Source organism: Trichomonas vaginalis, chromosome III (genome assembly GCF_026262505.1).
Source record: "Trichomonas vaginalis G3 chromosome III, whole genome shotgun sequence".
In the NCBI taxonomy this organism is placed as follows: domain Eukaryota; phylum Parabasalia; order Trichomonadida; family Trichomonadidae; genus Trichomonas; species Trichomonas vaginalis.
Genome location: NC_067205.1, coordinates 26,102,394 through 26,129,183, shown reverse-complemented (window position 1 = coordinate 26,129,183; position 26,790 = coordinate 26,102,394). Strand labels below are relative to the sequence as shown.

Here is a 26,790-nt window from a genome sequence, read left to right as displayed (position 1 = left end):
CAATCAGTTACTTTTTCGTATATTTGATTTATGACCAAGCCAAAAGAATGCTGCTGCTATTTTGATAAAATACCCAATAATAGTTGTTTATTACATATGGAAAATTAATCTTTATCATTGTAATACACAGCGAGTTAAAAAAAAATAATAGAAATTAAACATCTCTTTCATATACTATCTAGCATCGCTGCAAGGGGATGGCCAATATCCATGATAATATCACCGGCATTTGTCCATACATTAATTTTGACACTTTTTTATACAGTTTTTGTAGTCATCTCAACGAGTGAGCAGTAAACTACTTCAAACTTACTATTGTGGCTCTCACAGGAGATTGAAACTTTCAAATACTTAGTTAATATCATCTTCCAAGCGCTTTCTACAAATGTCAGCCATCTTATTTGAAACTTTGATTCAGACAAATTGATTCACTTATAAAGACTATCAGGCATAAATCTTTAAATAAGCCCAATTTTGCAGTTATTTTCAGCCAAATGAAATTTTTTTCTTAAATATTTAACAAAATTCTTTTTACAATTATAATTACTAGCTCAAAAAAGAAGAAACATCTCTACATATACTAGTTTATTCTATTCGGAACAAAATATGAAAAATCAAAAGAAATTTTAATACGGAACCAAACTAATCCAAGTAACGACACAACGAATACAATATGAGGCTATTTCAGTACTAATTGATTGAAAATCAACAAATCTTCAAGAATTAATTTGGACCGGAACAGGCAGCCTTTGATTATAACAGAGCGAAGACATCGAGAACAGTCATATAATAATGATTAAATCATTATTCTTTGAACTTTTATAGCTTATTTTTCGACAATGATTATTTAAACCATAAACAGAAATATATATGTCTAAATCTACATCTGCAAACAATTGTTTTGCATCTAATAGCATAATTAGATTCAGAATTCCCGAAATAATATATATTCATGTATCCATTACCTTCGTTGGAGCCTTCACTTGTTTCAGCAGTGACTTTGAATCTATCCGAACTCCAAACACCTCCTGTATACCCACTACCACCGCCACCTGACCCACAGAAACCTTGATAATGGTCGACTGTTGAAGAACCACCGCCACCACCAAAGTATCCGCCTCCTCCACCATATGCATCTAGCATTGTAGAGGCATTACCACCATAAAATAGGCTGCCACTTGTTGCACCTCGATATGAATAAGCTATTCCGCCTGATTGATCAGTGTCACCTCCACCAACTCTCCCTTCAGGTCGTAAGGATTTTCCATCACTTCCATGGAGTCCACCAGCATTTCCTCCTTCGTTTTCATTATCATACCCACAAGCACCTCCTCCACCGGCAGCGACGATTATTCTGCTCTCAATTTTATCAGAGCCGATTCTAATGTCTGTACTTCCACCGCCACCACCACCGGAGTAGGTTCCATAATGAGTGTCATAACCTCTAAAACCTCCACCATTAAACCCTCCTGGCGTGTTATTATTTGATTTATGGAATTTTGGTCCATCTTCACCTTTTCCGCCAAGAAAGAAATATGCTTCTGTAGAGATGTTATTTACGTAATATCCAACACTGTAGCCTCCATTTCCGCCTTTATTTGCACGAGCAAATCCTCCGGCTGCACCGTAGAGCTCGAATTTGTAGTACCCTGGCTTGAGTGTCGTAACATATGGCGTGCATGTGAGGCTATTATTGCAAGGGTAATATAACGTATATCTTAAAAAATCTACAATAGTTCCATTATCTACTTTCGGTCGTCCAATGCTATTATCCTGTAATCGAAATTCCATATTGAAGCCATTTTACTTGCCTTTTAACATTGAAAAAAATGTCAGTTTTTTTATCTTTTGTCATTTCAGAGCCTTAAAGGCAAGTTAAAATAACATTCTAAGTGCGTGAGTCGTTTTAGCAGCTTTCATTGTCTATCTTAGTTTGTAAATTCAATTATTATGATTTGAATTTAACCAAAATGTCAAATACATTATATTTTATTATTAAATATAATCAGAATATTGAGTAAAATAATATTTTCAGAACATTTACTCGATATTTTTTTGATAAATATTTCTATTTAAGACAGCAACTTTAATTACAAAGAGATTGAGAAGTATCCCCGTGCATAACACCATCAAATATTAAATAAGACCATGCATTCTGAGATATATTCATACAAAAAATTTGATTAACAACCAATGATAAATGCATTACTTATTTCATGGCTATGTCTTGCAATAAACAAAATTGATTTCCAGCAGTGCGAATTGTCATTGGCCAGAGGTAAACAGATACGAAAGCAATCAAAAGAAGTAGTTATAGTGAAAATGATTTTTCAGCAAAGTTATCGATTCATTCGGTTTGATAGTTAACTAATTAACCAAAGAAAACAGTGACAATTGTATCATTTGGAATATGATAATCACATATAACACGATTGAGCACCATTGCAAAGAAGAAAAAAATAACAAATTAATTAGATAAGAATGTTTTCGTGAATGCATAGGAAGCTATCGTTTGTCTAGAAGGAAGAAAAGCAGATGGAATTTCTCACCAACTACACCACAAAAATTATGAATAAATAACGATGAAAAAATGAATTTAGAGGAACTGTTCTTCATCATGCAACATGTTTTATTTGAAAGGAAACACTCGAACTGCGCATATCATATTGTGCAAATCTCAATGAAAAAGATAAATCTGAACAGATCTTGATATTGTAGCAAATTTTATTAGTAAACAAATATAGCTGACATTCTTAATACACATGGTGCTGTTTCTTCTGCATAATTTATTTAAAGAATAGTGTTGAGCATTTATAAATACAGAGAGATAAAATATTAGATAACTCGACAATAAAAAATTTTCAAACAAGGTTTGTTTTATTCTCATTAGAAATCATTCCTGGAATGGAGTTATAAAATGGTAAGAGATGTTTTCTAGAAATTTAGTTAAAAATAAAGGATGAAATTGTTTGTTTTGAATTCATGAAAAAAACACCCAAAAAATTTGAATTGATTTGAATTGCAACCTTTCATTCAGAATTTTCCAAAAATATTTGAATAAATAATATTGAATATTTTAATGTGATTCATCTGTGTATATGCATTTCCCAACTTTTATAAAAAGCCTACCGTTTGCCGTGAATATATCATTGCTGTCCGCCGCGTTTTTTTTTTGTACGTTAAAAATTGTACGTTACTTTAATTCGCTCGGCGTAAGCCGAGCATGTGTATTTCAAAACTATTCTTTCACAATAAATAATTTCGCTTGCTACTTTACCTGTCGCACAGTTTATTCAAATTTAACTTATCATTAATATTAGTATTCACATAAAGCTTTATCAATTTCAATATTAGCATGAAGTATCATTCGAAGTAAGCAATCAACCGAATCTTTAGCATAGTAGGGTAAGATTGTTCCAATGTTACATATTTATTAATTTACATTAGAATAACTTTACCTTACTATGTATAGAACATACAATTATTTGTCCATTATGGATCAAAGAATGCGAGTATACTACCCACACTTAAAATTCTTCTATTGCTTCTCAATCAATGAGTGGCTACAGAAGTACTTTGAGCATCTCGCCCAAATTTACAATTATAGTTACCAGAAGCTTTTAAATACGTCATTATAGATAAAACTTTCGAAGTCCTACATTCAATGCAGTACTTCCAAAGTTCTTCTATCCAGTATTAGATAATGTCTCTGAAGCGTGCTTCTTACAAGGAAAGCTATTAATTTGTTTCGTTGAATAAATAGTAATATTTATTTTTTATCCAATTTTTTTTTCAAAATATCGCGATATGAGTGTATCTTTATCATATTCTAATGTTCTATATTAACATATTATCATTTCTTCTCACTCAACTAAAAAAAGTTTTAATGCTTAGATCTATCCCACATCAGAGAGCAAAAAAAATTCACGGATGAAATATTTGAGAGAAAAAACGTAAAAAATCTCCCGTTACGGGAGATTATACGAGAAAAACGTATTTTTTCTCTCAAATTTGCAGTAAAAAAGTGACGCCGTCACGGGAGACTTCTCAGAATTTACGGATGGTCACGGATCGATGATAGACTATTGGCGTGACGCGCCGATTGTTCGCAGAAAAATCAAATTCTCCTTAACACAACAAAAATAGCTGCTTCTCCCGAAAAGAAATATAAATGCTCATTTAATATCCCTCATAAATTTCCAAAAAAATTGCAAAATTCAAAATTCGTTATTAAAAATTACATTTTTTCTCTACCGTAATCATCCACAATGACGGAATCCGACGGTTCCCGTTGGGAAATACATAGTCTGTGTAGTTTAATAATTTGGTTCTGAAGATTGTTTGTATATTATATAATTTATAAACAAAAATTCGAGTCGGAATAATATTCTTGAACATGAAATAACAATGAGGATTTGCATTGATTAAAGGATCATGGAGAATTTCATCAAGACAAGATTTTATAATGAACAATTATAAAAATATTGATATAGGTTTAATATCGATTAATTGTAAAGAGATTACACAAATTCTCTTTTATTACGATTTAAACATCAAATAATTCTGATATTTTTATTAATATTCAGCAAACATTTGTTATTAAAAATAGTGGTTTTATTTTGGGATGATTTCTTTCAGATGGTATTAAAAAAATCCTTTAACTCTAATACCATCATCTTCTATCCCATGAATTATATGATTATAAAATATTTTTGTTCCTTCACATTCTTTTATGAATTTTTTAATACCATATTTTTCAACTAATGTTGGCAGACCACTGAACAAATCAATACCCATGCCAAGTTGATTTTTCTTGACTTTTGTCCCAATTGCTGTTAAGAGTGTTGGATAAATATCCATACTTGTGAATTCTCTATTTCTAGTATAGTTACTTCTCATGCCAGAGTTAATAATCATATTGAATGGGCGCCTTGAAAAATTATGCCTTTCAGCAAGCTCTGGATACCCATTTCCTCTCACAATGTGATCACCAAATAGTGCAATCACAGTATTATTATACCAACTCTGTTGCTCCATCCATTTCAATAAATTAGAGATTCTTTTATCAGAACATTTCACTACTGTAATCATAGAATTCTCTTCATAGATACAATCTTGACATTTAAAACCTGGTTCATGAGTATCCAATGTAAGAAAAGAGGCAAAGAATGGATCCTTTGACTGACTCATTTCTGTTAAAGCTTTCATAAAGAAAGGAGTTATATCTCGATCCAATGCATAAATATCATTTGAGTTAGGAAGCACATCATATTTGCTCCATAACTTATTGATACCATGACTATAATATAGATCCCCAATTCCCCAGTCATTTGGTGTTGTACCATAAGTTACTGTGGTGTTGTATCCAACTTCTTTAAGAATATCCCAAAGACATTTAAATTTAGGAAAATATGGCTCATTATTTGTAAGGCCAGAGCGTGGAGGTTCTGTCAAGAAGGCATAACCGCATGCCATAGCAAACTGAGCAGCCGTTGTAAATTTAGTTCTTGGAATAACATTAACACCACCGACTTTATCCCCATTAAGATTAGAAAAGAAAATCGAGTTATTAGAGAACGCAAAACTTTCCAAATTTGGTGATTTAGATGTTTCATATATTCCTCCATGTTCCTTAGAAAAATACATTGTCTCGTATGCTTCTAAGCTGATAAATATCAAGTTCTTTTTCTTCTCTGGAAACTCAATTTCATCTAAACTCGGAAGCACGGAATTTTCATATAAAAACTTGCTGCTTGTGACTACTGGCGGCTTGTAGAGTGGTTTAGCCATGAAAATGAAGGAAATCAAGTACACAAATGATAAGAATCTATATGTTGGTTTAAAACTGTATTTGTAAATCGAAATAGTATATTGCGTCATAAAATGAAAGAGTACTAAAGCTGTAATTGCAAGAATTAAATTTTCTATTAAGTACTTCACGACAAAGAGCATTACAATCTTTGTATTATCTTTGTAAGTGGCGGTTGATTGAAGTAATGCAACCCATTCATCATGGAATAGAGGGCCAGTAGATTCATAAACATCTTTGCATGCGGATATGCCAATTGCTAATAAAAGAATCGTTATCATTGATTCTACATTATTTAGTATCATTATTCTCTTTGTTCGCTTGTTGAACTTGATGTTCGTTATATTTATTGATATATATTGCTGAATTATCTCATACCGAAATGGCTCACCAAAAAGGTGACATTTTTGGCGCCAATAATTTGATTTTTCTGATTCTTTCTATTTAGATATATTTATTTAATATTCATATTCCTTTATATTGCCTCATATTATTTCCCATTTTTAATCATATTATACAAATCTTTAATAATTTTTAATGTTTTGAGCTTCAAAATCTTGTTCTAACTATTTTCATTCATATATCCTAGAAAAAATTAAAAAGTTTTTTAGAAATAAAAATGTTTGTATGTAAAGTATTGAAAATATTCTAGATGAGAAGACATTCTCCAGAAGAGATTGATATTGATTGGCTTTGTGAAGCCATCACAAAATCAAATAATGGAGTTAAGTTAACTGATATTTGCGCGAAAGCTAAAATAAATCATGAAGGCAGAGTTATATATAATCATACTATCTTAAAGTATTCCTAGAAATTTCCAAAATTAACCGAAATATAACTGTACAGAATTACTATTTTCGAGATAAAATTCATATGGAAATACTAATTCATAACGCTTTATGTTATATAAAATTTAATTTATAAAAATTTCAAAATAAATCAAATTTAACACAATGAATATAACTGCAATCGAGGTTTTTGACGATTGATTCTTACGAGAAGTTTTCCAAACTTTGAGTTAATGTCTTGACATTAACTCAAAGTTTGGAAGTCTAATAAGGGGAATTGTGCCTCATAGCCTGCAATTCCCATTAGAAATCGGAGAAACTTTGTCCGCATAACTTATGATGCGGACAAAGTTTCTCCCATTTCTACTTAGAATGAAAGGGCAAGAGGTATATAGGTACAGTATATATCTCTTGCCCTTTCCTTCTTACCTAAAGACTTCCAATCTTATTTTTTTTCCAATTTTTCCCCTAAATTTAAATCTTATATAATATAAATAAAATGCATAATATCAATCACAAAAATTAATGTTTATTATTTTAATTAAAATTGCCGCACAATTTAAGGTTTTCTGTCACTTTTTTGTTAGCCATTTCGGTACGAAACAGTTAAGTATTCGACATATCGACAATAACCAAATATTTATGAAAATATGAATGCAAGATGAAAGGATTGAGTTTCGATCGAGTCTTTTGCTTAAATAAATCAATTCCATGGCGGGAATGACATAGTAAACAAGAATCAAATCAGGGAAACGCATCTCCAGATCAGTTATTTATTCATACGACCTTAAGGGTGCACACGAGAGGATCATGTAAACTTCAGAATTTAGAACCTTATTTTTAGGCATTATCTTGGCTACCTATTTAGGCTCGAAAAGCAAAAAATATCAAAAAATACAACTTGAGTCCATTATGACCCTTTCATGGAGGTAGTTTTTATCCGCTAGTATTTTCCCTTTGAATCTCTTTACAATTCGAAATCAAATTCAAAACTCAGTAGAAGAAAGGAAGAATCGACTTACTACGGTTGTAATACGAATAAATACATATATTTAATTATTTTTATTTACATAATAATTGTTTGAAGCTCATATTCCATCAAATTTTTAAATAAAAACATTAAAATGTTGAAAATGTTCATATATTTTAATAGGGTTTTGGCACTTTATTGAGGAATTACTACATACATAGTCGAACTGAACTTGATATTTTGAAATTTAAATTATTTATCAAAATTAAAATTTAACTTGAAATTTATAATTATTTAGTCATATTTTGCATAATTCTAAGTAGATTTTGTCAAAAATCAAGAAAGAAAAATTTTAACGTGCTTTATTTTTTCTTTTTTATAATAATACATATTATTATATAATTAACATATTCATAATGTTTCACACTTTCAAAAATATAATCCTCCTCCTCGCAAATAAACGTACATACGGGTGGCCTCTTTTTTCAAAAAATTAAAATTTGAAATTTTGGGCTCAAATATTAGAGATTTTTTCAACCTTCAACGATATATGTTGTCTATATCAGACCTCCTTTCTTTTTGATACTTAACATTGTTCCTAAATCTTAGCCGTTAAGGCTGTTCTGAAAATATTTTTTTTTCGAAAAAATTCGAAAAAAATTCTTAAAATTCAAAAATCCCTTAATTCCTGAGGATTTTGGAAAAAAGTTTTTACATGAACATGTGTATATTATATGAAGTATATTGATAAGGTAAAAATCAAATTTTATTGCATATTCATTGAGAAAATAAACTAACGAATCCCTCAAAATTGAGAGGGTAATCCTCCTCCTCTCAAATAAACGTACATACGGGTGCACCCTTAACAAAATTTTGTGGGTCATTATTGATTTTGTAATTTAATCGTTATCATCTTTTTCTAAACGTGCATTTTTTGCTTTCGGAGCTATTGAACATACATTGGCCCTTACCAGCAATTGAAAACTATTTTTCATTATCAACAATTACATTACTCCGAGTTATTCATCAATCAATGAAAATCGATATATAGTCCATACTTCAATTTACAATATTGGCAAGTCCAATTTCACTTGGCATATTTAACTCATATAGAAAAACCAGTTGGAATCGCAAAATTATCTTTAATTCCATACATAAGAAAAAAAAATTATAAAGTTCTTCAATAATAGCAAACTAATAGTTTAAATAGATTTACAAGTATCGCCCATCTACTTTTGATATAATTCACATATTAAATGTAGAAAACTGGTTTAAAATAAATATTTCAAAAGTTCGAAAACGATTTATGAAAAAATAACGTGATGACATTTACTAAATTTGCTCTGTATTAAAGTATCGATGATAGAAAGAGCATATTTTGTAAATATTTCAAAAATATTTAAAAGTCGGAGAAATTGTATTGTAATGTACTATAATTATGTTACAAATCCGATTCAATACTAATCCTTCGCTATTGAAGTTGTTTTGAGAAGGATATTCTCTAAATTCTTGATAAATCTTTAAAATCTAGAGTAATCGTTTTGTAAACTTAACAAAACTAAAATGTATACCAATAGATTGGCATTTTCTACGTTTTCAAAGTGAGAGAGTGTAAATTCTTTTTTTTATCCTATTAAGGTTTTTAAAAAATTTAATTAACTTAATTTATATGATCTGAAATATATGACAAGTTAATATGGAGAATTCTTTCAACCCAATTTCAATTTATTGAATTTTCTATTCGAATTCAAAAATTTTCCCAAGAAGAAAAAATAATTAGGAAATTTAATATGTTAATACATAAAATATTTTATTTATTCAAAGAATTCAATTTTCTATTGGATCAAAAAACTTGTGTTAAAGTTCGTATTTTAAGATAACTATACTTTTAGAAGCTGTTTTTATTTTTTTCACCGGGATTTTATTAATTTAATTCTTTCAAAATTTGAATCTTATTGTATATCACCGGACTATGATCATAATAGAGTTGCAATCTCTAATTATAGCCACATTAGTACTCGTGGGTCGATATATCATGGGAGATACAAAATTATTTGAATTTTCTTTTATTTTTTTAAAAAATATTAAAAAAAGTAAATAAATAACTAACAACACAGCATCACTTTTCGTAAAATGCTTTAATCCTAGTCCTTTTTCCCCTTAATTTTTCAATCTCTCCCAGGTTGAAATTTATTCCGGGAATTTTTAAAGATGCTTGGTCAACATAAAATTTCATTAAATCTTCCACAGGAGTCATAAACTCTGAACATTTGAAGCGAGCATGAACTGCATCATTCAAATTTTTAAGAAGATTTTTGTTCGAAAAGTGATTCAATACGGCGATTACATGAATACAAGGTAATCCGTATAATTCGATGTGCTTACATGTGCATGAATATTGTGAATCTGACATAATTTTTACGCAATATGTATAGCGACCAAAAGTTGCATAATATAATTCTTGAATTGGATCATATAATACCGAGCTAAACATATCTGAATGTTTCAAAGTTTCATTTAGATTTTTGATAATATTATCTGATTTAAAATCACCTGTTAAAACATTTTTAACAAGATTGAATTCATGTTCAATGAGACGGATAATTAGTTCGGCGGGTTCATATGTATCCCATTTATCTTTAATTTCGGCATTAAGGGATTCAATAAGAGATGTTGTGAGTATGCCAGCGGTGTAGTCAGCGAATCCTTCAAATGGGTTAATACTATCTAAGTACTTAAAGAGATCCTGATTATTTTCGCGGTTTGGATATTCCTCTTGTAAACGAGTTTCTAACTTTTTAATCAAGTCAATTCGTTTTTGAGGATGGTCTGCGTAAGCGACTTCAACAATTTCGGAATAGACATTGATGTATTCCCTTTTTGTTGCAAAATGACGTAAGCAAAATTTATGATCGCAAGAAAAGCCTGATTCTCTAACAGCAGCTATAATTGCCGGACCTTGATCGGAATAAATATTCTTGAATCTGCTTGGTGGAATAAAAGATTTCAATTTAGTGAGCATATCCTTAATTGTTATCGTATTTTTGTTATATACGAAAACGATAAAACGGTTTGACAGAAAAGTGACAACTTTACATGTCAAAAATAGAAAAAGTGACATTTTATTCGTAATATTAAAATGAATCATCATAATCTTCTTCATAAGGGTCTTCATAATCTTCTTGATATTCTTCTTCATAATTTACTTCGTATTCTTCTTCTTCATTACTATATCTTCTTCTATTTCAACCGGATTCGCCTTATTTTCTTCTTCTTCAACTTCCTCGCCTTCTTTTTCCCATTCATCTTCTTCGATTCCTTGGAGCTCTGGCATCTCATTGGCCATAAGTGAACCTGGAAGAAAATCTTGAGAGACTCCATCCACAATCCATTTTGCCGGCATTCCCCTCTTCCAAATTGGAAGTTTCTTCCACATTTCAGATGGGCTATAGTGAATTTGTTTTCCATTCACATAATGAGTTGGTAATGCTAGATGAGGTTTAGCATTATAGTACTCAACCCATTGTTGAATCTTTGCCCATGACAACTCTCTGCTCTCTATGTTAGGCCACAAGCGCTCGATTTTCCCATTTTGGTATGGGCAATGGGGGACAATATATACATTATTGATCCCCCGAACCCTCATAGCCTTTAGGAACTCGCCTTTATTCTCGCCGCCATTATCGGACCAAATTGTATGTGGTGGTCCATAACGGGCTATTGCTCTCTTAATTACTTTCACTGTTTGGCTAGCATGTTTTGACGAAAGATGCTGCCATTCTATGATGAGCCTTGTGCAGTCATCAATCACAGCATAAAGAATCTGACTTCTCTTTTTGCCAAGAAAGTGGATATCAACGTGCCATATTTGGTTAGGAAAGGCAGCTAAGTATCTTGTCTTTCCTTTTGGCCGATAGGGTCCCCTTGGACGTGCCAAGCCCAGCTCTCTAAAAGCTCTTTCTACCATATGTCTTGAGGGGGGGATGTGGAAGAGGGTTTGTAAGATATTTAATGTTCCTCAGCTCAGATGGAAATGATAATGGAGACTCTTCAATAGTTAGTATCCCTAAGTAGTGTACTGTGGCACTGCGCGCCTCCGTACACCACTTAACGGTTTTGACACTTTACAAAACCACTAACGTATATTTTACAACACAACCATAACACCAACTTAACCTTAAATATTTACAAAACCATCTGACACATAAACGACTTCACTAATGACTTCACTACCGTCCTCACTAAATAAAAAATAACCCTATTTTTATTTTTTTTAATTTTTTATTTCATTACAAAGACATGTCTGACTACATTTACTATGACTCTTTCCCAGAACGTTTCCGTGAACTATTCAAAACTCAAGTAAAACTGAGAAACATGCATTTTAACAAAGACAGACCCATTGACGATGAAAGAAACCTGAATATATTACAATCCCATATGACGCAAAGTTCATTGCATACATTCCTTATGGTCGCAGAGGAACGAAAACTATTTCAACAAAGAACAAAAATTATTTCTGGAGCGATGAAGAAAATTGCCTTATCTACATAAATGCATGCTTAAATAAAGCTACATATTGTACAAAAGAAGGTTGGACTGGATTTGAGCTCTACATATACGACGACGATGGAAACAGACGTTGTGTATACCCATACGATAATATGTACCATTGTTTTCATCAAGCATTAAACGAATACATAGTCAGTAAGGGTCTCATTCCTGCTGAGTAGAAATGTTATATTTTTGTTCTGTCATTTATATAAAAATAAACTTAAAAATTAATGATATCACCACCCTCACACGTATGAAAACATAGCGCAAAAATATTTTTAGGAGAGAATGCAGCATTTATGAATTATTTTTGAAGAACTGAAGGTGTCACCACGTCACCATGTCACCAGGTTATTTAACTTCTTTTAAAAATGATGACAACATGACATTTTGACAACAGCCTGGGTTGAATGCAAAAATATTTTTAGGAGAGAATGCAGCATTTATGAATTATTTTTGAAGAACTGAAAGTGTCACCACGTCACCATGTCACCAGGTTATTTAACTTCTTTTAAAAATGATGACAACATGACATTTTGACAACAGCCTGGGTTGAATGCAAAAATAAATTTAGGTGAAATCTCACCTCTTTTTTCACCCGGTTTTCTACCCTGTTGAATTCATTGCTTTATAACTCTCTTCCTTTCTCCAACTCTTCTAGCTTCTTCTTAAGTTCAGCAATGTTGTCCTCATGAAGTTTAATCTTTCTCAAAATTCCTTCTTTATCTAATGGTTGCTTTATCTTTCTAAACTGAACTCTACCATCCTTCATATTATGAATGTAAAAACCTTCTGGAATAGTTCCTGATTTAATGTATTCTACCAAAAACTTTTGTTTCATTGCTTCAGTGACTTTAGTCGTCATTTCAATCAAATAAAAATTTTAATATTAAATAAAAATAACGTTATTTTTTCAGTAAGGAAACGCAGGAGTTTTACGATTTATTTGAGGAGTAGGTTCTGGTTTAAATGTTGGAGTCGGTTTAGGAGTTGACTTTTGAACAGGAGTTTGTACTTCCATAGGTTCAGGAGTCATTGAAGGTGTTGTTTGTGAAGGCGTTGGTTTTGGCGAAGGTGTTGGAGTTTGTTTAACTTCAGCTACTTCAGTATTATTTACAACATTTGCTTTATTTCTTTTCAACATCATAACTGCTCCTGCTGTAGCTAGCAAACCTAGTGGGAGACCATATCTTATATAAGGACTTGACCAAATGCTATTTTTGACAGGAGCTGGTGGAACACCTAACCTTGGTGAGACTGCTCTTTGCCATTGTGCAGCTCGTAAGAAATATTCAATAGGTGCTCCATAATCGTTTGGTAAAGTTTGTTTCATAGATGGTGAAGGTTCACGAGAGCTTGATGAAGAACTCATTTATAAGCTTTAAAAATAAACGTTCATCCTTTATTCCTCACTGTCGTCCGTAGCTAAGTTATAGTCATCTAATCTTATTATGGGGATGCCATTAGCACGCACCTGAATGGCAAAGCAACAATCCCTCATAAATCCAATAAGTGGCTTTGGTACATTTTCAGTTGCTAGTTCAATAGGTCCTTTAACAGACAATTTGTATGTTATTGGAGCAGTAGATGTTTGACCTTGCTGGAAGCAAAAGTCCACTTCTGTTGGAAAACCACATAAGAAATGTGTGTTGTCATAGCTATCCCATTTATGTTCCACACTACCATCATCCACCAATGACCTCATAACATCTTCATTAAATCCTATCATATCATTGTTTGTATTGCAAGCGTTCGCAACCATTTCATAAAATACAGGTCCATATGATTTTTCAGGTTCTGCAGGCATATTTCCATAAGCTCCCATGGAAAGCTGAAGATATTTAAACTTAGGGTTCTCAAAATTAACATAATAGTTGTCTTTCTTTCTAAATAGTGCCCAAATACTTTTAACATTAATAGGCGTATAAGCTGCTGTAAATGTTGCACTTGAACTATCTGTATTCTTTGAGAATGAACCGTCCATAGGAATCCAATCCATAACTTTAACAGGAAAACATAAAGCCTCGTTTGTATAATGTTCTACAAGTTCTGTATAAATGTTAGGGTCTAAAGAGAATGACTTTGGATGAATGAAACATTCATTAAAATCCATCTTTGTTCGAAATAGTTGCTGGGTTACAGTTGTAATAGTAACTGTTCCACTAGCTTCTACTGCCTTCGTTATCATAGTGAATGGTTCATTCCATGGAACAAATTTATTTGTCGGTGGATTTGAATCTGAAGCAAATGCAACTTTAAGAGTTGGATTGAAAGCAATGATATCATTTACAGATATAGATGTGCATTGTAAGGCGTCGCTACTGAACTTTACTTTAAGCTGAATGTTTCCTGCAAAAGCTGGAATAAATCGAATAGCTTCTAATGGAAGGAATCTTCTAACAGGAATTCTTAAACGAAGCTTAAAATCAAATGATTTTCCTGCTGTAATTGGACCACTAACAATTTGTCCTGTTCTGCATGTTCCCGAATGACTCCATACATCTTCATGTCGAGTCTTTGAGAAAACATCTACTTTCTTTATTTGTTCGGTAGTTTGTGAGTTTGAAGTTATATATGCTTCTTCTCTTGCGTTGTCTTGAGAATATACGATACGACCATTTGCAAGGATTTGATATCCAGCAACTGCATAGAAAGCGTCATCGAAACCAATCCAAAATCCTGGTGGGTTTGTTTTATTGGAACCTGAACCAATTTCTTTATCTACAATAAATTGACCTTCCATTTTATACGTAATGAATGTATTGTAAAGGTCCAACATATTTTCACCAGGAGGTGAGAGATTGAATGTTACCCATGTGTTATCTTTAGCAGTTCCAGGTTGTGATGGAATCTTTGCGTCAGAATATTTTCTATTAGTGTCACCAATTTGAACTGCATTGTCTATGATATCGAAATATGAGCGAATCTGATGAATATGCTCTGCTGGAGTAAATTCGTTTAGCTGTTCGTTCTGCATGTATTTACTTCAGATAAAAATATCTATTTACTTCATTATTCTCACTCTTCTTCTTGGCATTCGTGGTGGAAGTTGTTTCTTGACATTTTCAATGAACTGTACATTCTCTTTTGTCTCAACTTCTTTCACTGGCGGGTCAGGATTCTTTGACTCGGTTTGTTTTTCAATGAAATTCACGAACTTTGCAATAAGCTCTTGGTTCGTTATTGAAAGTACATCTGGCTTCTTTTCTTCTGGTTCTATTGACTTTTCAGTTTGAAGAAGGTTTTATATGGGCTTCGTGGACTTCACCCTTGCCATGCACCTTAATGTTGTCGCTTTCTGCATTCGCTAATGGAACCTTTCTTTTTCTTACGTATATTTTACCATCTTTACTCTGACTTACGTAATAGAAAGGATGTTGTATTCCTCTTGCGTCATTTAATATAATAGACTCTCGCTCTGATTTTGACAAGCTCATTTTACATCGGTTAAAGTTTTAATTTTGTTTTTTATCTGCAGTCAAATGACTCAGACAAGCCCTACGGACAAGACCCAAGGGGTCATAGATGTTGAAGCATTGAAGAAAGAAATTCGTGAGCAAATTTTATCCGAACTGAGGAACAAAAACAAGAACAAAAGCCAGAGAGACCAAAGAGAAAACTTAGTGAAAAACAACTTGCTGCATTAGCAGCTGGAAACAAAAGAACCCACGTTTGCTGGCGAAGAAAGCTAGAGAAGAAGCTGAAGAAAAGCTAAAGAAGCTGAAGCAAAGAAAGAGTAAATTTATTTTTATCCGAATTAAATGTATAGACAAATACCTTTATCTGTTGCGTTCAGTAGTGAAACCCTGACGTCAAAATAAGGGGAACAGAGTAACGTTTAAGTTTCCAACAGACTGGATTGTGAACATAAATGAAGAGAAGTACATTGGCATAACATCTATGTATATAACACGTGCTTTCAGAAAGGTTGACTTTATACTTCAAGTCGAGATAGAAAATGACGAACAGTCTTTAAGCGCCCAAAACATTCACATATACAAATACTTTAAAAACAGTACGACGTTAGAAGACTGTATAATTACATTTACGAAAATTTTCAAAAGAAGTTTAACATTGAAGTACAAACTTTACACCTTTACGTGAGTTTCTTGCACAACTGAAAGAAGAAGGAATTGTAGAAAGATTAATAGCTTTTCATTACGAGTTTGTACCAAATGAAGATGGAACTCATGACTGTCAATTCATTGTATTCTCACCATTCAATGAAGTCGCTAAAGAGAAAAAAAATCCATTACGTATAAGATTTCAAATCTCTGAACCAAGTGATGATTTCAAGAATGTTTTCAATTATGATGCAATGCTTCCGAGAAAAATGAATTTTCCGAAATTAGATTTCCAGGTATTGGGATAGAAAGCAAGCTATATTATATTCAAACTTAAGTAAGGGAGTTGAAAATGAGTTCATTGGTCATACAAGAACTTCACCACTTCCTAACCCTAAATACTATAAATTAACTGGCTTCAATCGTGAGTTTTGGATAGACATGTTCTCCACTCATGACCATAAAGCACCAGTGTTCTTACCTCCAGACCATAAGGACTGTCTCTACATTGAAGCACAACTCTTAAACTCTACCATCGCAGTATTGTAAAATCTACGCTAGTTTTATTTTTATCACGAATGACCTCATTGCTGACAAAAATAAATGACCTCATTGCTGACAAAAATAAATGACCTCATTGCTGACAAAAATAAATGACCTCATTGCTGACAAAAATAAATGACCTCATTCATGACCTCATTCATGACCTCATTGCTGACAAAAATAAATGACCTCATTCATGACCTCATTGCTGACATAAATAAATGACCTCATTCATGACCTCAGAACTTCAACTTACGAATAAAGCTTGTTTTAGTCGTTATTGAGAAGTTAAACTTTTCAGCAAAGCAAGGACTAGAAGACTTACATAAGTCAAATCCAATCTCTTGACCATCATGAAGTGCTTTGTAAAGTTTCATTAAACTGAACTCAGAGTCTTTGTCATATGTTCCAACAGGTATGTGAATGTTCTTATCTTCATTGTAATAGCATTGTATAGCTTCAGGAAACATTTCATTAGCTGTTAAAGCAAGGACGTCTTGTTTTACACCTTTACAACGTGCATGGAATGCAACTTCATTTAAATCATTCGTGAGTAAGTCTATGTAGGTCTTCTTTCCACAAAATATTGACTTGTATGCTAAACTTTGTTTTCCAGGTGTTATTTCTGCGAAGTCAGAATGAAATTGACCAGGGTTCTTTCCTATAAGTTCGCGACCGTATCTCTTCTTAAACTCTGCTGCAAGCTTTGGTATGTCTTCATTGAAAATATGCATGCTATCACAGCCTGGTAAAATATTTGAAGTCCCATATCTTCAGCAGTACAGAATACTTCACACATTATTCTCTTCGACATAGATAAGATATTAACACCAAGTGGACAGAAGTTAAAGTGTCTGCAAATGCTTTTCGTTAGCTTGAAAATAGTTTTATCTGAACCATCCAAACCTTCGAACTTCACTATATGGTTGTAGTTTCTGATGGCATATCTTATAGCATCTTTGTCATTTACTATGGTTATTTTTGACTCAATAGGAGAAAGAATAGTTTTGCCATAAATACTGTTCAGAATGAGCTTTATATTTTCTTGCAAAGGATTTCCTTCTTTCTTATACTTTAACCTTAACTCAAACAACTTCTTTACTTCATCTCTTATTCTAATATCTCTGTTTCCATCGTAATAGTATCCTTGCAACACTTCACATTTGACACCTTGATATTTTATGAGGTCTTGTAATGTTATATGGTCAACATACATTAAACAGCAAGTGTTTGAACTTCTGGGAACGTTAAGTTCTGGATTTAGTTCAGGGTCACAAACTATTAAAGGAAAGTGTCTATGTATTCCAATCTCTGTTATCTTAATGAGAACAAAGAAGCCAGACATAAACTTTTCACCAATGGGTTCCTTTTGGTCGTCGTCGAATAAATGTCTCATGAGATACTCTGTGCTTAACATTTCTTTCTTCATAACCTTTGGAATACCTTCTAAAGTATAAAGTCTTGCTATAGCGGATGGATATAATGAAACAGCGTCGAAATCAGCAATGAGTTTCTTTTCGCTCTTTTGTTTAATGTTATCTGACAGCATACATCTTCCACCTTGAATACAGCGTGAAATAAATTCTTGGTTTATTTGAGAGGTCATATAAATTTCCATTCGGGAAGTACACTCTGTTCTCAAACAATTTGTTAGCAATAGAACAAATACTAACGTAGTCATATACGTTTAAATCAAACTCTTTCAATATGTCATTGCGGAACTTAACAAAACCTTCTCTTAAAATTCTTACATCTTGTTTGCAATAGAATGTGCTATATTTTTCTAAGTCGAAGTGGTTCTCATCTATTCTGCAACCTTTGATGGAATCTATGTTTTTCATGAATGTATCTGCATCCCGGATAAACTTACATGCTTCAGAAATGACACCAGTTCTGTTGTCATTTGCTAACAAAACACTGCTGTAGTAGTTGTATGGAAATACTTCTTTCGGTCCTGTTTGTAAGTTAAACATAGCAGGAAATAGTTTAAGCTTCTTATTTATAACACTGTAAGAGTCTTTTATAATAATTGCCCTTCCTTTATATAAGCCAGTTATTTGCATTGTTCGTGAACCTTTAATGATGGGAGTTCCTTTCACTTCTGTCATGTGTCTTAATATGAAGTTTATATCATAACTGAGGTTATGGAAATATATTAAACTCTTGTCAGGAAGTCGCTCCAAAAATTCTGTTGCACAGTTCTGACCCCAAATGCTTTCACTCACTGAACCATCTTCACTGTCGTAACATATGTTAAAAGCTTTATGAAAGCCATCGGTACTGCACTCAAAGTCAGCAAAGAAAATGTGCTCAGGAATGAACTTGCACTTATTTTTATTTACTTCTTTTGACTCGGCTTTCTTCTTCAGTTGTACACAATACTTTGAAGCATATGTCAAATCTTTAAATGGTGCAAGGTTCTGTTTATATAAGTCAGTCGTATATGTGAAAAGTTCTCCATAAGAAATAGGTTCAAAATATTTGCACCCACACAATGTTTTCATAACATCCCATAACGGTGTTGTTCTATCATAACGAACTACATATTTGTTCTCTCTCTTTGTATAAATCTTCATCTGTTTCTCAATGTTCATTCCACCACACTCCTTCAAGATTTCTATATAGTTGCGAATGAAATATGTTGTCATAGGTAATCTTTCATTTAGCATGTAATGGTCTTCAACAAGAAGTAAGTCAATAGTTCGAATAGTTTTACATTCTTTTGGTATGTATCTCTTTATTTCATTATGTCATGAGTCATTGGAGTAACCAATGGTAACATTAAATGCTATACCTGTTGCGTCAGAAATTTCTTGTACTTTACTTTGAGGAAAGTCTCTAACACGAATGACTTCTCTCATGTGGTCAATAGTTTCTTCATTTACTCCAGCCTGAATGCAAGCATAAACGAAGCAGTTATCTTCTGTCATAAGTGTTGCAGTTCTTTTGTTCAGTTCATTGAAGATTTGGTAGCGTTCAAGATTTATAGGTAATGTGCAAAGATACTTCCAGAACTGACCGCTTCTCTTCTTATAAAACTTCTTTTCACCATTATCTTTCCAAAAGCTTTCTATAAGTGCTGGGTTTCCTGTTTGCTTAAGAGCTTCCAAAATGGCTTTCTGGTCATTTGTTAATGTGCTTTCATCTCTATATGGTCTCTTTTTTGGTTTGCCTTTCTTTACATCTGACATCGTTAAGCCTTCATATTCTGTTAAATCATACATCTTTATTTCAGTAAGATTCTTTATGCTTGTCAAGAAGAAGTCATAGTGCATTTCAACAATACCTGCAGCATTTGCTTCTATCTCTGATATAAAGTTCTCCTTCAAGAGCTGATGTAGTAATGTTCCAATATTATTGAGGTTTAACGTAGAACATTCATACTTTCCACCAAGTTTATAACATACCATCCATCTCTGTTGGGAGTTTATTTTAATCTTCTCTAAGAGTCTCATGAAAACCTTACCGAAATGTTTGTGTAAGTAGTCTCTGTTTGGTTCATCTAAAGCTTCGATGTTAAAGTCAATGAGTCTATTGCCTGTCTTAACATTCCTCTTCCTATTCTCTTCATCTTTCTTTAACCATCTCTCACCTTCTTTTGGTTTGTCGTCAATGGAACGAAGGACATCGTTAGCTTTGCGAACTTGTTCTATAGCGCTCTTAAACATCTCTCTTCTCTGTTGTTTCAGTGTGTCGTCTCTTCTTCTTGTTTCACCAACGTTTGCATTTGTTATGTCAAACATTTCTCTTCTTACTTCATGAGGTACTGAACGTCTATGATATAAGTCAATAGCAACGTCATTTAAAGGAAATGCTCTTGCATGGACTTCGTCCTCGCCGCGTTGCGGCTTTATGAACTCATGAATTCTATCATAACTTATTGCACCATTATAGTCATTGAGGATGTCAGCGAGTGCTTTTTTGTTTGTCGCGTAATGTTTTGCAACATCTATGTTAGCTTCTGTAAGAAGTTGTTTTATTTCCGAGTGTTCTAACTTAGACAACTTCCGATACATCTTTAGTAGGAAATAAAAAATATTTTTTGAAAAAATTAGATTAGATTTTTTTAAGTTATTTTTCAAAATAATTTAATATTTTTATTTTAATGAAACACATGCAAGATTGCAAGTTCTTTTCATACAATGCTCTCGCTACTGCCATCAAGAATGAGTTCAATAATGCTTCAAATGTTAATGTTATCTTTAACAAGAAGTTTGTGAAAGAATCTAAGTTTGGTCAGTATGTCAGACCATTAGCTATCGTCATTGACCGCAAACGTTATACTTCACAAGAGTTAGCAGTAGTTTTGAAACAAAAGAGTTTCTTCGTGAATGTCAAAGATACTCATTATACTGTCATAAAGAACTCTAACGTTGACTTCTTCAGTAATGCTTTAAATCTTTCCGAACAGAAAGAATATAAGAAAGGTGAAACATCTGTGAAATATTATCCTTCATCTCTGAAGACAATAACGAACAAAGATGTTATACAGAAATTCTTACCAAAGGTTGAAGAAGCTTCTATTGACATTGACGAAGGAAGTGAAATGATTGAAGAAATAGACCCTGAAGCTTTATAAGAAAATTTATTTTTGGTTAGTCTTCATATGGATATTTTACAACAATTAAATGGTAAAAACAAAATAAACTTGACGATCAGACGATTCTCTCTTCGTCAATTATGTTCGACATGGAGCGTTTATGGAAACAATTAAATGGTAAAAACAAAATAAACTTGACGATCAGACGATTCTCTCTTCGTCAATTATGTTCGACATGGAGCGTTTATGGAAACAATTAAATGGTAAAAACAAAATAAACTTGACGATCAGACGATTCTCTCTTCGTCAATTATGTTCGACATGGAGCGTTTATGGAAACAATTAAATGGTAAAAACAAAATAAACTTGACGATCAGACGATTCTCTCTTCGTCAATTATGTTCGACATGGAGCGTTTATGGAAACAATTAAATGGTAAAAACAAAATAAACTTGACGATCAGACGATTCTCTCTTCGTCAATTATGTTCGACATGGAGCGTTTATGGAAACAATTAAATGGTAAAAACAAAATAAACTTGACGAAGGGTTTTGTTTTTACCATGGTTTTCTTCACTATGGTCCTAACGTGGCACCTGACGAGATTTTTTTTCATTCTTCCTCTTTGAAGTTGTCGAAATATTCTGTTATTTTTTCCTTCAGTAATGTTAAGTCTTCTTTGAATGTAAGTATTGTGCAACCTTTGATGTCATAGTGTGTTTGAGGAAGAGTATTTTTGACAATTTCCTTTATTTGCTCATTCGGTGTCATTGAAATCGGTAAGTTTTCACGATAGAACCAGTTTCTGTCAGATTTATATATTTTAGCGAGGTCATAAAAGCTCTTGTTGTTTCTTCTGACTAAATGTAACATAACCATATCTTTATCTTCTTCTTTCTCCAACTCTTCAGTGTAAATCATATACTTATAGCTCTTCTCCTTTCCTTTTGGTACCGAACGTGGTATTCTTTTCTGTATGCTTTTGTCTTCTTTCATCATATCTTCTCTCTGCTTTGTACAAAGTTCGTCAAGTAGCATAAGTATGTAGATTGCATAACGGGGCCAAGCCCACATTGCTATTGAACTAACTAGGAACTTATGAACATATATACCTTTTAGATGTGATGGTAAGTTTTGTCTGTCTTGGTACATCTTTTTAAGTTCTACATGTTCAAACTCACTGAGTAGTTCATGAGTGCTATTTAATTCAAACCATTCATTTGGTGTTTTATTCTCTGGAGCAAAACATGCTGTCAAAATACTCTGCATTTGGTACATGTCATCTTTGACTGAACGAATGAGACGTAACTGTTTGTTATACTGTATGTATTCATATTCTTCATTGATGGCTTCATGAACGATAGCAGTTGTTGTGTTCTCTGATGTTGTCATTACTGTCTTAACATACGAGATAAAAAAATAAATAAAAATTAGCGTTATTGTCCGACTTTCACAAAAGACAAAAATAAACGCTTTACATGTATTTTTCAGCAACTTCGTCAAATAATTTTATAGCTTTATCTATCTCATCTACTTCAAACGTTTCTTTACCTTTCATGGGAGCACCATACATTTTCTCAAACTTTTCGAGTAGTTCTGTTTCTGCAGCTCTCATATCATTAACGAACACAACCTTGACTCTATTGACTGTACTGTCATATCTTTGAGTTATATTATATGTTCTTCCTATCTTATATCTCTTTGTATTGAAGTCCTTCGGTTTCTGAACGATGTAAAGTAAGCCTTCACTGCAACGTTCCGTATCGAATGAACCATAAGTTATGAAGTTATATCCAACAACAGGGTCAATCCACAGAAGAATTATTGGTATAAGACTTTTGTCGATGAGATATGCTGTGGTTCCATAGAATCTTACCGATATCATAAGCTCAGGATTTCTTGTCAAAATTTTCTGAGTAGAAGCAATTCTAACCCAGTCCTTTGTTTTCTTTCCAGATGGTGTTATAATGTCTGACAAAGAATATTTGTTGTATTTCTTACAGTATCTTACGTTTAAATCACCAATTCTAACCACTTTGGTGTCATTGTCAATCTTTCTAACTGTTTCAAACTCAATGTTTGACATCACTGTCTTTACATATGAGATAAAAAAATAAATAAAAATAAAACTAACTTTATTTTTATCTTTTATGAAAATTCATGAAATTTGGTCATTTTTCAGCAACAAAATGAAAAAGTTTAGAAGAATTTTCTTATTCTTTCTGGCTTATTTTTGTCTTTCCAGTACTCCCGCTCTAATGGTCCCAGATGTGTTGGCTTTGACTCTCTCAAGTTCTTAGATGGTATAACATCTTCAACGCCTCCTTCATATCTTACTTTATAAGTGTCATCGTTTATGTTATAGCCAAGTATTTCAATAACCACTCCTCGCTTTGCTTCGTCAATGGTTTCAGCAAGTTTGCCATTACTACTTTCAACTAATTTATGACGAGGATAAAACGCAATGGAGTCGTCAGCAGCTTTTATAAGATATCCATTACCTTGCGTAGAGTCTACGATATAATAGTTTCTACTTAACCTTAAACGTTTCTTTGTCAACGGTTTGTCCTCAAGAACTACACGAACTTTTGTACCAGGAATGAGGGTAAATTGTGTTGAATTTCTGATATTTTGTGTTTGACTTCGTTTCTTTTGTATATACTTTTCTTCTTGTTGTTGTGTCATTGAATTTGGTGTATGTCCTGTTGTAGAATGTGTTGAGGAATTATATACTTCGAGAAAGTGTTTCATTGTTTCTTCGGTAAAGTCTCGCTCTTGGTTTAAATCTCTGAGCGTTCTTATGAAGCGGTTTATGATGCCGAGTATGTTATGGTTATGGTCTTCAGTAGTGTAGTGAGTTATGTTATGCTTAATGAGAAATTCTGTGATTTCATTGCTGAGGTATGCACCGTCTTGGTCTGAAGTTAATGAAGTAGGATGATGTTCTGCCACGAACGTCTGCAAAACTCTTAAAACTTCATGAGTTCCTTTATTTTTCATTGGATATGCATATGCTTTGCGAGTGTTAACATTAATGAAGATGAGGAATGGTTTATGTCCTCCTTTTCTGCTTTGAATGAGAGTGTCAAATTGGTATGCGTCAGGAGCGTTGGAGTAAATTGGTAAAAAGTAGTCGTAAGGGTTTATTTTTGTTTGATGTACAACATTTTTGTCAAAGAACCTTTTCACTTCAGCTCTGTTAGTAAATCCCCAACTCTTTGCAGCTTCATTGAACTTCTTAAATGACCTCCATGGATGTTGTTCGAATACTTCTTTCAAGCTCATTTATGTAAAGTTAAAGATTTTATTCTAGGCTCAAGCGCGTTCAATGAACGCGGTACCATGCGAATACAGTCACAAATGGTGGCATATAATCTGCACCCGAGCCTGTTGGATTTGTTGTGAAAGTATGGACATGATTTCCTCCTGGTTCAGTTGGTCGAAAAATCTTTTTTGCTGAATTGTTATAAGATGGAGATAAAACGTCATTGCCAGCTTCATACTCTGAGTTGTATAATGGGTGGTCTCTTAATGAGTGGCTATGGTCGCTAGAAAAGTTTGTCGTTCTTGTATGAGTGTGTGTGGGTAAGTTTGCTTCTTTAATTTTCTTCGAACCTCCTGTTTGCTTTGAATATCTAGCACAGTATAAGAATTTATCTACAATCTGCTTCCACGTACCAAAACCTAAAACTGTTGCTGGATTTGTTGAATTCATTGACGTATAAATAGAACCAACAGGATATATGGTTTGAAGTATTTCAGTCTTTAATGTTTGAAGCTCTGTTTTGTCAGCTTTCTTATCTAACATTGCTGGTAGTTCATATGCTTCAAAGTTTCTGGCATGACCTTCAATGTTCATACATCTGTTATCTAAATTGTTTAGTGTATCTTTTACGCTTGTACTCGGATTCTCTAAAGGTGCACTTGAACCCAAATCATAGTTCAATATTATGTCGTCTGCTCTAACAGTAGTGAAGGATTTATGTGTATGGTTCTTGTCAGCTTTACTATTTAATGTAGCTTGAAGTTCATTTATATCGGAGATATTGTGTTTATGAGATTTCAAAACTTTGTTCGTTGCGTCAAGTTCATCTTTGTCAGCTTTACTTTTAATAGCATCTTCAAAAGTTATTTTTGCCTTAACTCTCAAAGTAAATCTTGGTTCAACTAATACACCGTTAACAAAGAAACTAGAGGCATAAATTTCATCGTTATAACCAAATGCTTCTGGTGCTTTACCTGTGTCATACTGTACAGTACAACGTATGTCATAACCTTTAGCACGAATGAATTTATATCTTCTTTCATTAACATCTTCAGTGCTTATTTGTTCATCCTGTGTTAAATATCCATGGTAGTCCGTTATAATCTGTTCGTCTGAACTTATATAATGAACATGGTTTTTATCTGCTTTTTCGGCTAATTTCTCTTCTATCTCATTTATTTCAAGTTCATGCCTACCACCACCTCCTTCAGAAGTATTTTTCTTCAGCTCTTGAAGAACGTCCACTTCGCCATCTTTGGTGTCAATAATGAGACTTTGAGTTAAAACCTTTCCTGTCTTAATGGATGTTTGTAAAACTTCTTCTTCACCGTGTTCGGGGTCATGGTCGTCATCATATCTTGTAAAATCAGAGATGTTGTCATACATTAAGCACATCTGTCTCAAAAGTTCTGCTATTTGAAACTGGAACGAAAGATATACAGAACTTTCATCATCTCCTAAAGTCAAGTCTGCTTTCTTAAGTATTTCTTGAATGTATGCAATGAGAACAGAGTACCTTGGAAAATATTCGAACAATATTTCATTAGCTGTTGGTTTTGGTGGTTCTTCTGGAGTTTCTGTTGTTTCAGTTCCTTCTGTAGGTTCTGCTGGAGTTTCTGCATCTCTTGACTTCAATGCTCTTGCTCTCAAAGACCTAAATGTTAGAGCACCAGGTTTTACAAAGGACTTTATAAATGCTTTAATAGTTCCTGGTAAGTTATTGTTAGCATTAAGTAAGTTCCTTATGCTTCCATCATGTACGTCCATAGCACTATGTAAAAAATCTATACTTTTCTTGTAGTCAGCAATAGACTGACTGTGATTTTTTAAAGATTTGTCAATACCTTTAAGCCAATCTTCATGCATGTCTGATACTGAGCCAAGAATATCATTTGCTTCCTTTAGTGTATTTTGTGCTTCTCGTAAAGTATCCAATCCCGTACGTGCATTGTTTGCTATACGTCTTACAGTATCTATTTGACTCCTTGTTTCTTGCATCCAACCAGATAAAGTTTTAATAGTATCAGAACCATTTGAAATGAAGTTCAAAGCATTTTTAACGTCATCTAAAACTTCTTCACCAAGTACTGCCCATATCTTTCCGATTTGGTATTGAAGAACTCCATATGAAGCAGCTGTTAAACCAGTATTTATAAGGTTCCATATCCATGATTTAGCAGTTTTTCCATCCTTTCCATCTTCACCATCCAAACCGTTTTCGCCTTGAGATCCTTGTATTCCTTGTATTCCTTATGGTC

General features: G+C 33.0%; 13 protein-coding genes and 2 pseudogenes across 15 annotated transcripts, besides 7 other annotated features; 2 read left to right on the top strand and 13 right to left on the bottom strand.

Moving 5' to 3' along the window:
- Positions 1–117: 117 nt before the first annotated feature.
- Positions 118–1,910, bottom strand: TVAGG3_0766980 (glycine-rich protein family; the record flags this gene model as incomplete). Its single annotated transcript, XM_001298031.2, has 1 exon — positions 844–1,791. One exon carries the CDS (start codon positions 1,789–1,791, stop codon positions 844–846), a length of 948 nt encoding a protein of 315 aa, XP_001298032.1.
- A 2,469-nt stretch (positions 1,911–4,379) lies between these two features.
- TVAGG3_0766970 (lipoteichoic acid synthase family) lies at positions 4,380–6,187 on the bottom strand (the record flags this gene model as incomplete). Its single annotated transcript, XM_001296139.1, has 1 exon — positions 4,645–6,090. The coding sequence occupies one exon, from the start codon at positions 6,088–6,090 to the stop codon at positions 4,645–4,647; it is 1,446 nt and encodes a 481-aa protein (XP_001296140.1).
- A 689-nt stretch (positions 6,188–6,876) lies between these two features.
- Positions 6,877–7,023: a mobile genetic element.
- A 365-nt stretch (positions 7,024–7,388) lies between these two features.
- Positions 7,389–8,429: a mobile genetic element.
- Positions 8,430–8,444: 15 nt separating this feature from the next.
- Positions 8,445–8,633: a mobile genetic element.
- A 979-nt stretch (positions 8,634–9,612) lies between these two features.
- Positions 9,613–10,612: a mobile genetic element.
- TVAGG3_0766930 (uncharacterized protein) lies at positions 10,117–10,589 on the bottom strand (the record flags this gene model as incomplete). The annotated part of the gene is made up of 1 exon (XM_051245846.1): positions 10,117–10,589. A coding segment is annotated over one exon (473 nt), but the record flags the coding sequence as incomplete, so codon positions are not given.
- Positions 10,613–10,677: a mobile genetic element.
- Positions 10,678–10,701: 24 nt separating this feature from the next.
- Positions 10,702–11,622: a mobile genetic element.
- Positions 11,623–26,790: part of a mobile genetic element that runs on past the window's edge.
- On the bottom strand, positions 13,137–13,493 carry TVAGG3_0766890 (repellent protein 1 family; the record flags this gene model as incomplete). The annotated part of the gene is made up of 1 exon (XM_051245845.1): positions 13,137–13,493. A coding segment is annotated over one exon (357 nt), but the record flags the coding sequence as incomplete, so codon positions are not given.
- TVAGG3_0766880 (uncharacterized protein) lies at positions 13,524–15,098 on the bottom strand (the record flags this gene model as incomplete). Its single annotated transcript, XM_051245844.1, has 1 exon — positions 13,524–15,098. One exon carries the CDS (start codon positions 15,096–15,098, stop codon positions 13,524–13,526), a length of 1,575 nt encoding a protein of 524 aa, XP_051092431.1.
- TVAGG3_0766870 lies at positions 16,227–16,734 on the top strand (annotated as a pseudogene). The gene has a single exon. A coding segment is annotated over exon 1 (508 nt).
- TVAGG3_0766860 lies at positions 16,968–17,542 on the bottom strand (annotated as a pseudogene). Its single transcript has one exon. A coding segment is annotated over exon 1 (575 nt).
- TVAGG3_0766850 (organellar and viral DNA polymerase type B) lies at positions 18,358–19,322 on the bottom strand (the record flags this gene model as incomplete). The annotated part of the gene is made up of 1 exon (XM_051245843.1): positions 18,358–19,322. A coding segment is annotated over one exon (965 nt), but the record flags the coding sequence as incomplete, so codon positions are not given.
- Positions 19,479–19,904, bottom strand: TVAGG3_0766840 (organellar and viral DNA polymerase type B; the record flags this gene model as incomplete). The annotated part of the gene is made up of 1 exon (XM_051245842.1): positions 19,479–19,904. A coding segment is annotated over one exon (426 nt), but the record flags the coding sequence as incomplete, so codon positions are not given.
- On the bottom strand, positions 20,378–20,744 carry TVAGG3_0766830 (organellar and viral DNA polymerase type B; the record flags this gene model as incomplete). The annotated part of the gene is made up of 1 exon (XM_051245841.1): positions 20,378–20,744. A coding segment is annotated over one exon (367 nt), but the record flags the coding sequence as incomplete, so codon positions are not given.
- Positions 20,834–21,307, top strand: TVAGG3_0766820 (uncharacterized protein; the record flags this gene model as incomplete). Its single annotated transcript, XM_051245840.1, has 1 exon — positions 20,834–21,307. The coding sequence occupies one exon, from the start codon at positions 20,834–20,836 to the stop codon at positions 21,305–21,307; it is 474 nt and encodes a 157-aa protein (XP_051092427.1).
- Positions 21,880–22,419, bottom strand: TVAGG3_0766810 (KilA, N-terminal/APSES-type HTH, DNA-binding family; the record flags this gene model as incomplete). Its single annotated transcript, XM_001291816.1, has 1 exon — positions 21,880–22,419. One exon carries the CDS (start codon positions 22,417–22,419, stop codon positions 21,880–21,882), a length of 540 nt encoding a protein of 179 aa, XP_001291817.1.
- On the bottom strand, positions 22,742–23,353 carry TVAGG3_0766800 (organellar and viral DNA polymerase type B; the record flags this gene model as incomplete). Its single annotated transcript, XM_051245839.1, has 1 exon — positions 22,742–23,353. The coding sequence occupies one exon, from the start codon at positions 23,351–23,353 to the stop codon at positions 22,742–22,744; it is 612 nt and encodes a 203-aa protein (XP_051092426.1).
- TVAGG3_0766790 (integrase core domain containing protein family) lies at positions 23,467–24,267 on the bottom strand (the record flags this gene model as incomplete). Its single annotated transcript, XM_051245838.1, has 1 exon — positions 23,467–24,267. The coding sequence occupies one exon, from the start codon at positions 24,265–24,267 to the stop codon at positions 23,467–23,469; it is 801 nt and encodes a 266-aa protein (XP_051092425.1).
- Positions 24,942–25,918, bottom strand: TVAGG3_0766780 (keratin-associated protein family; the record flags this gene model as incomplete). The annotated part of the gene is made up of 1 exon (XM_051245837.1): positions 24,942–25,918. A coding segment is annotated over one exon (977 nt), but the record flags the coding sequence as incomplete, so codon positions are not given.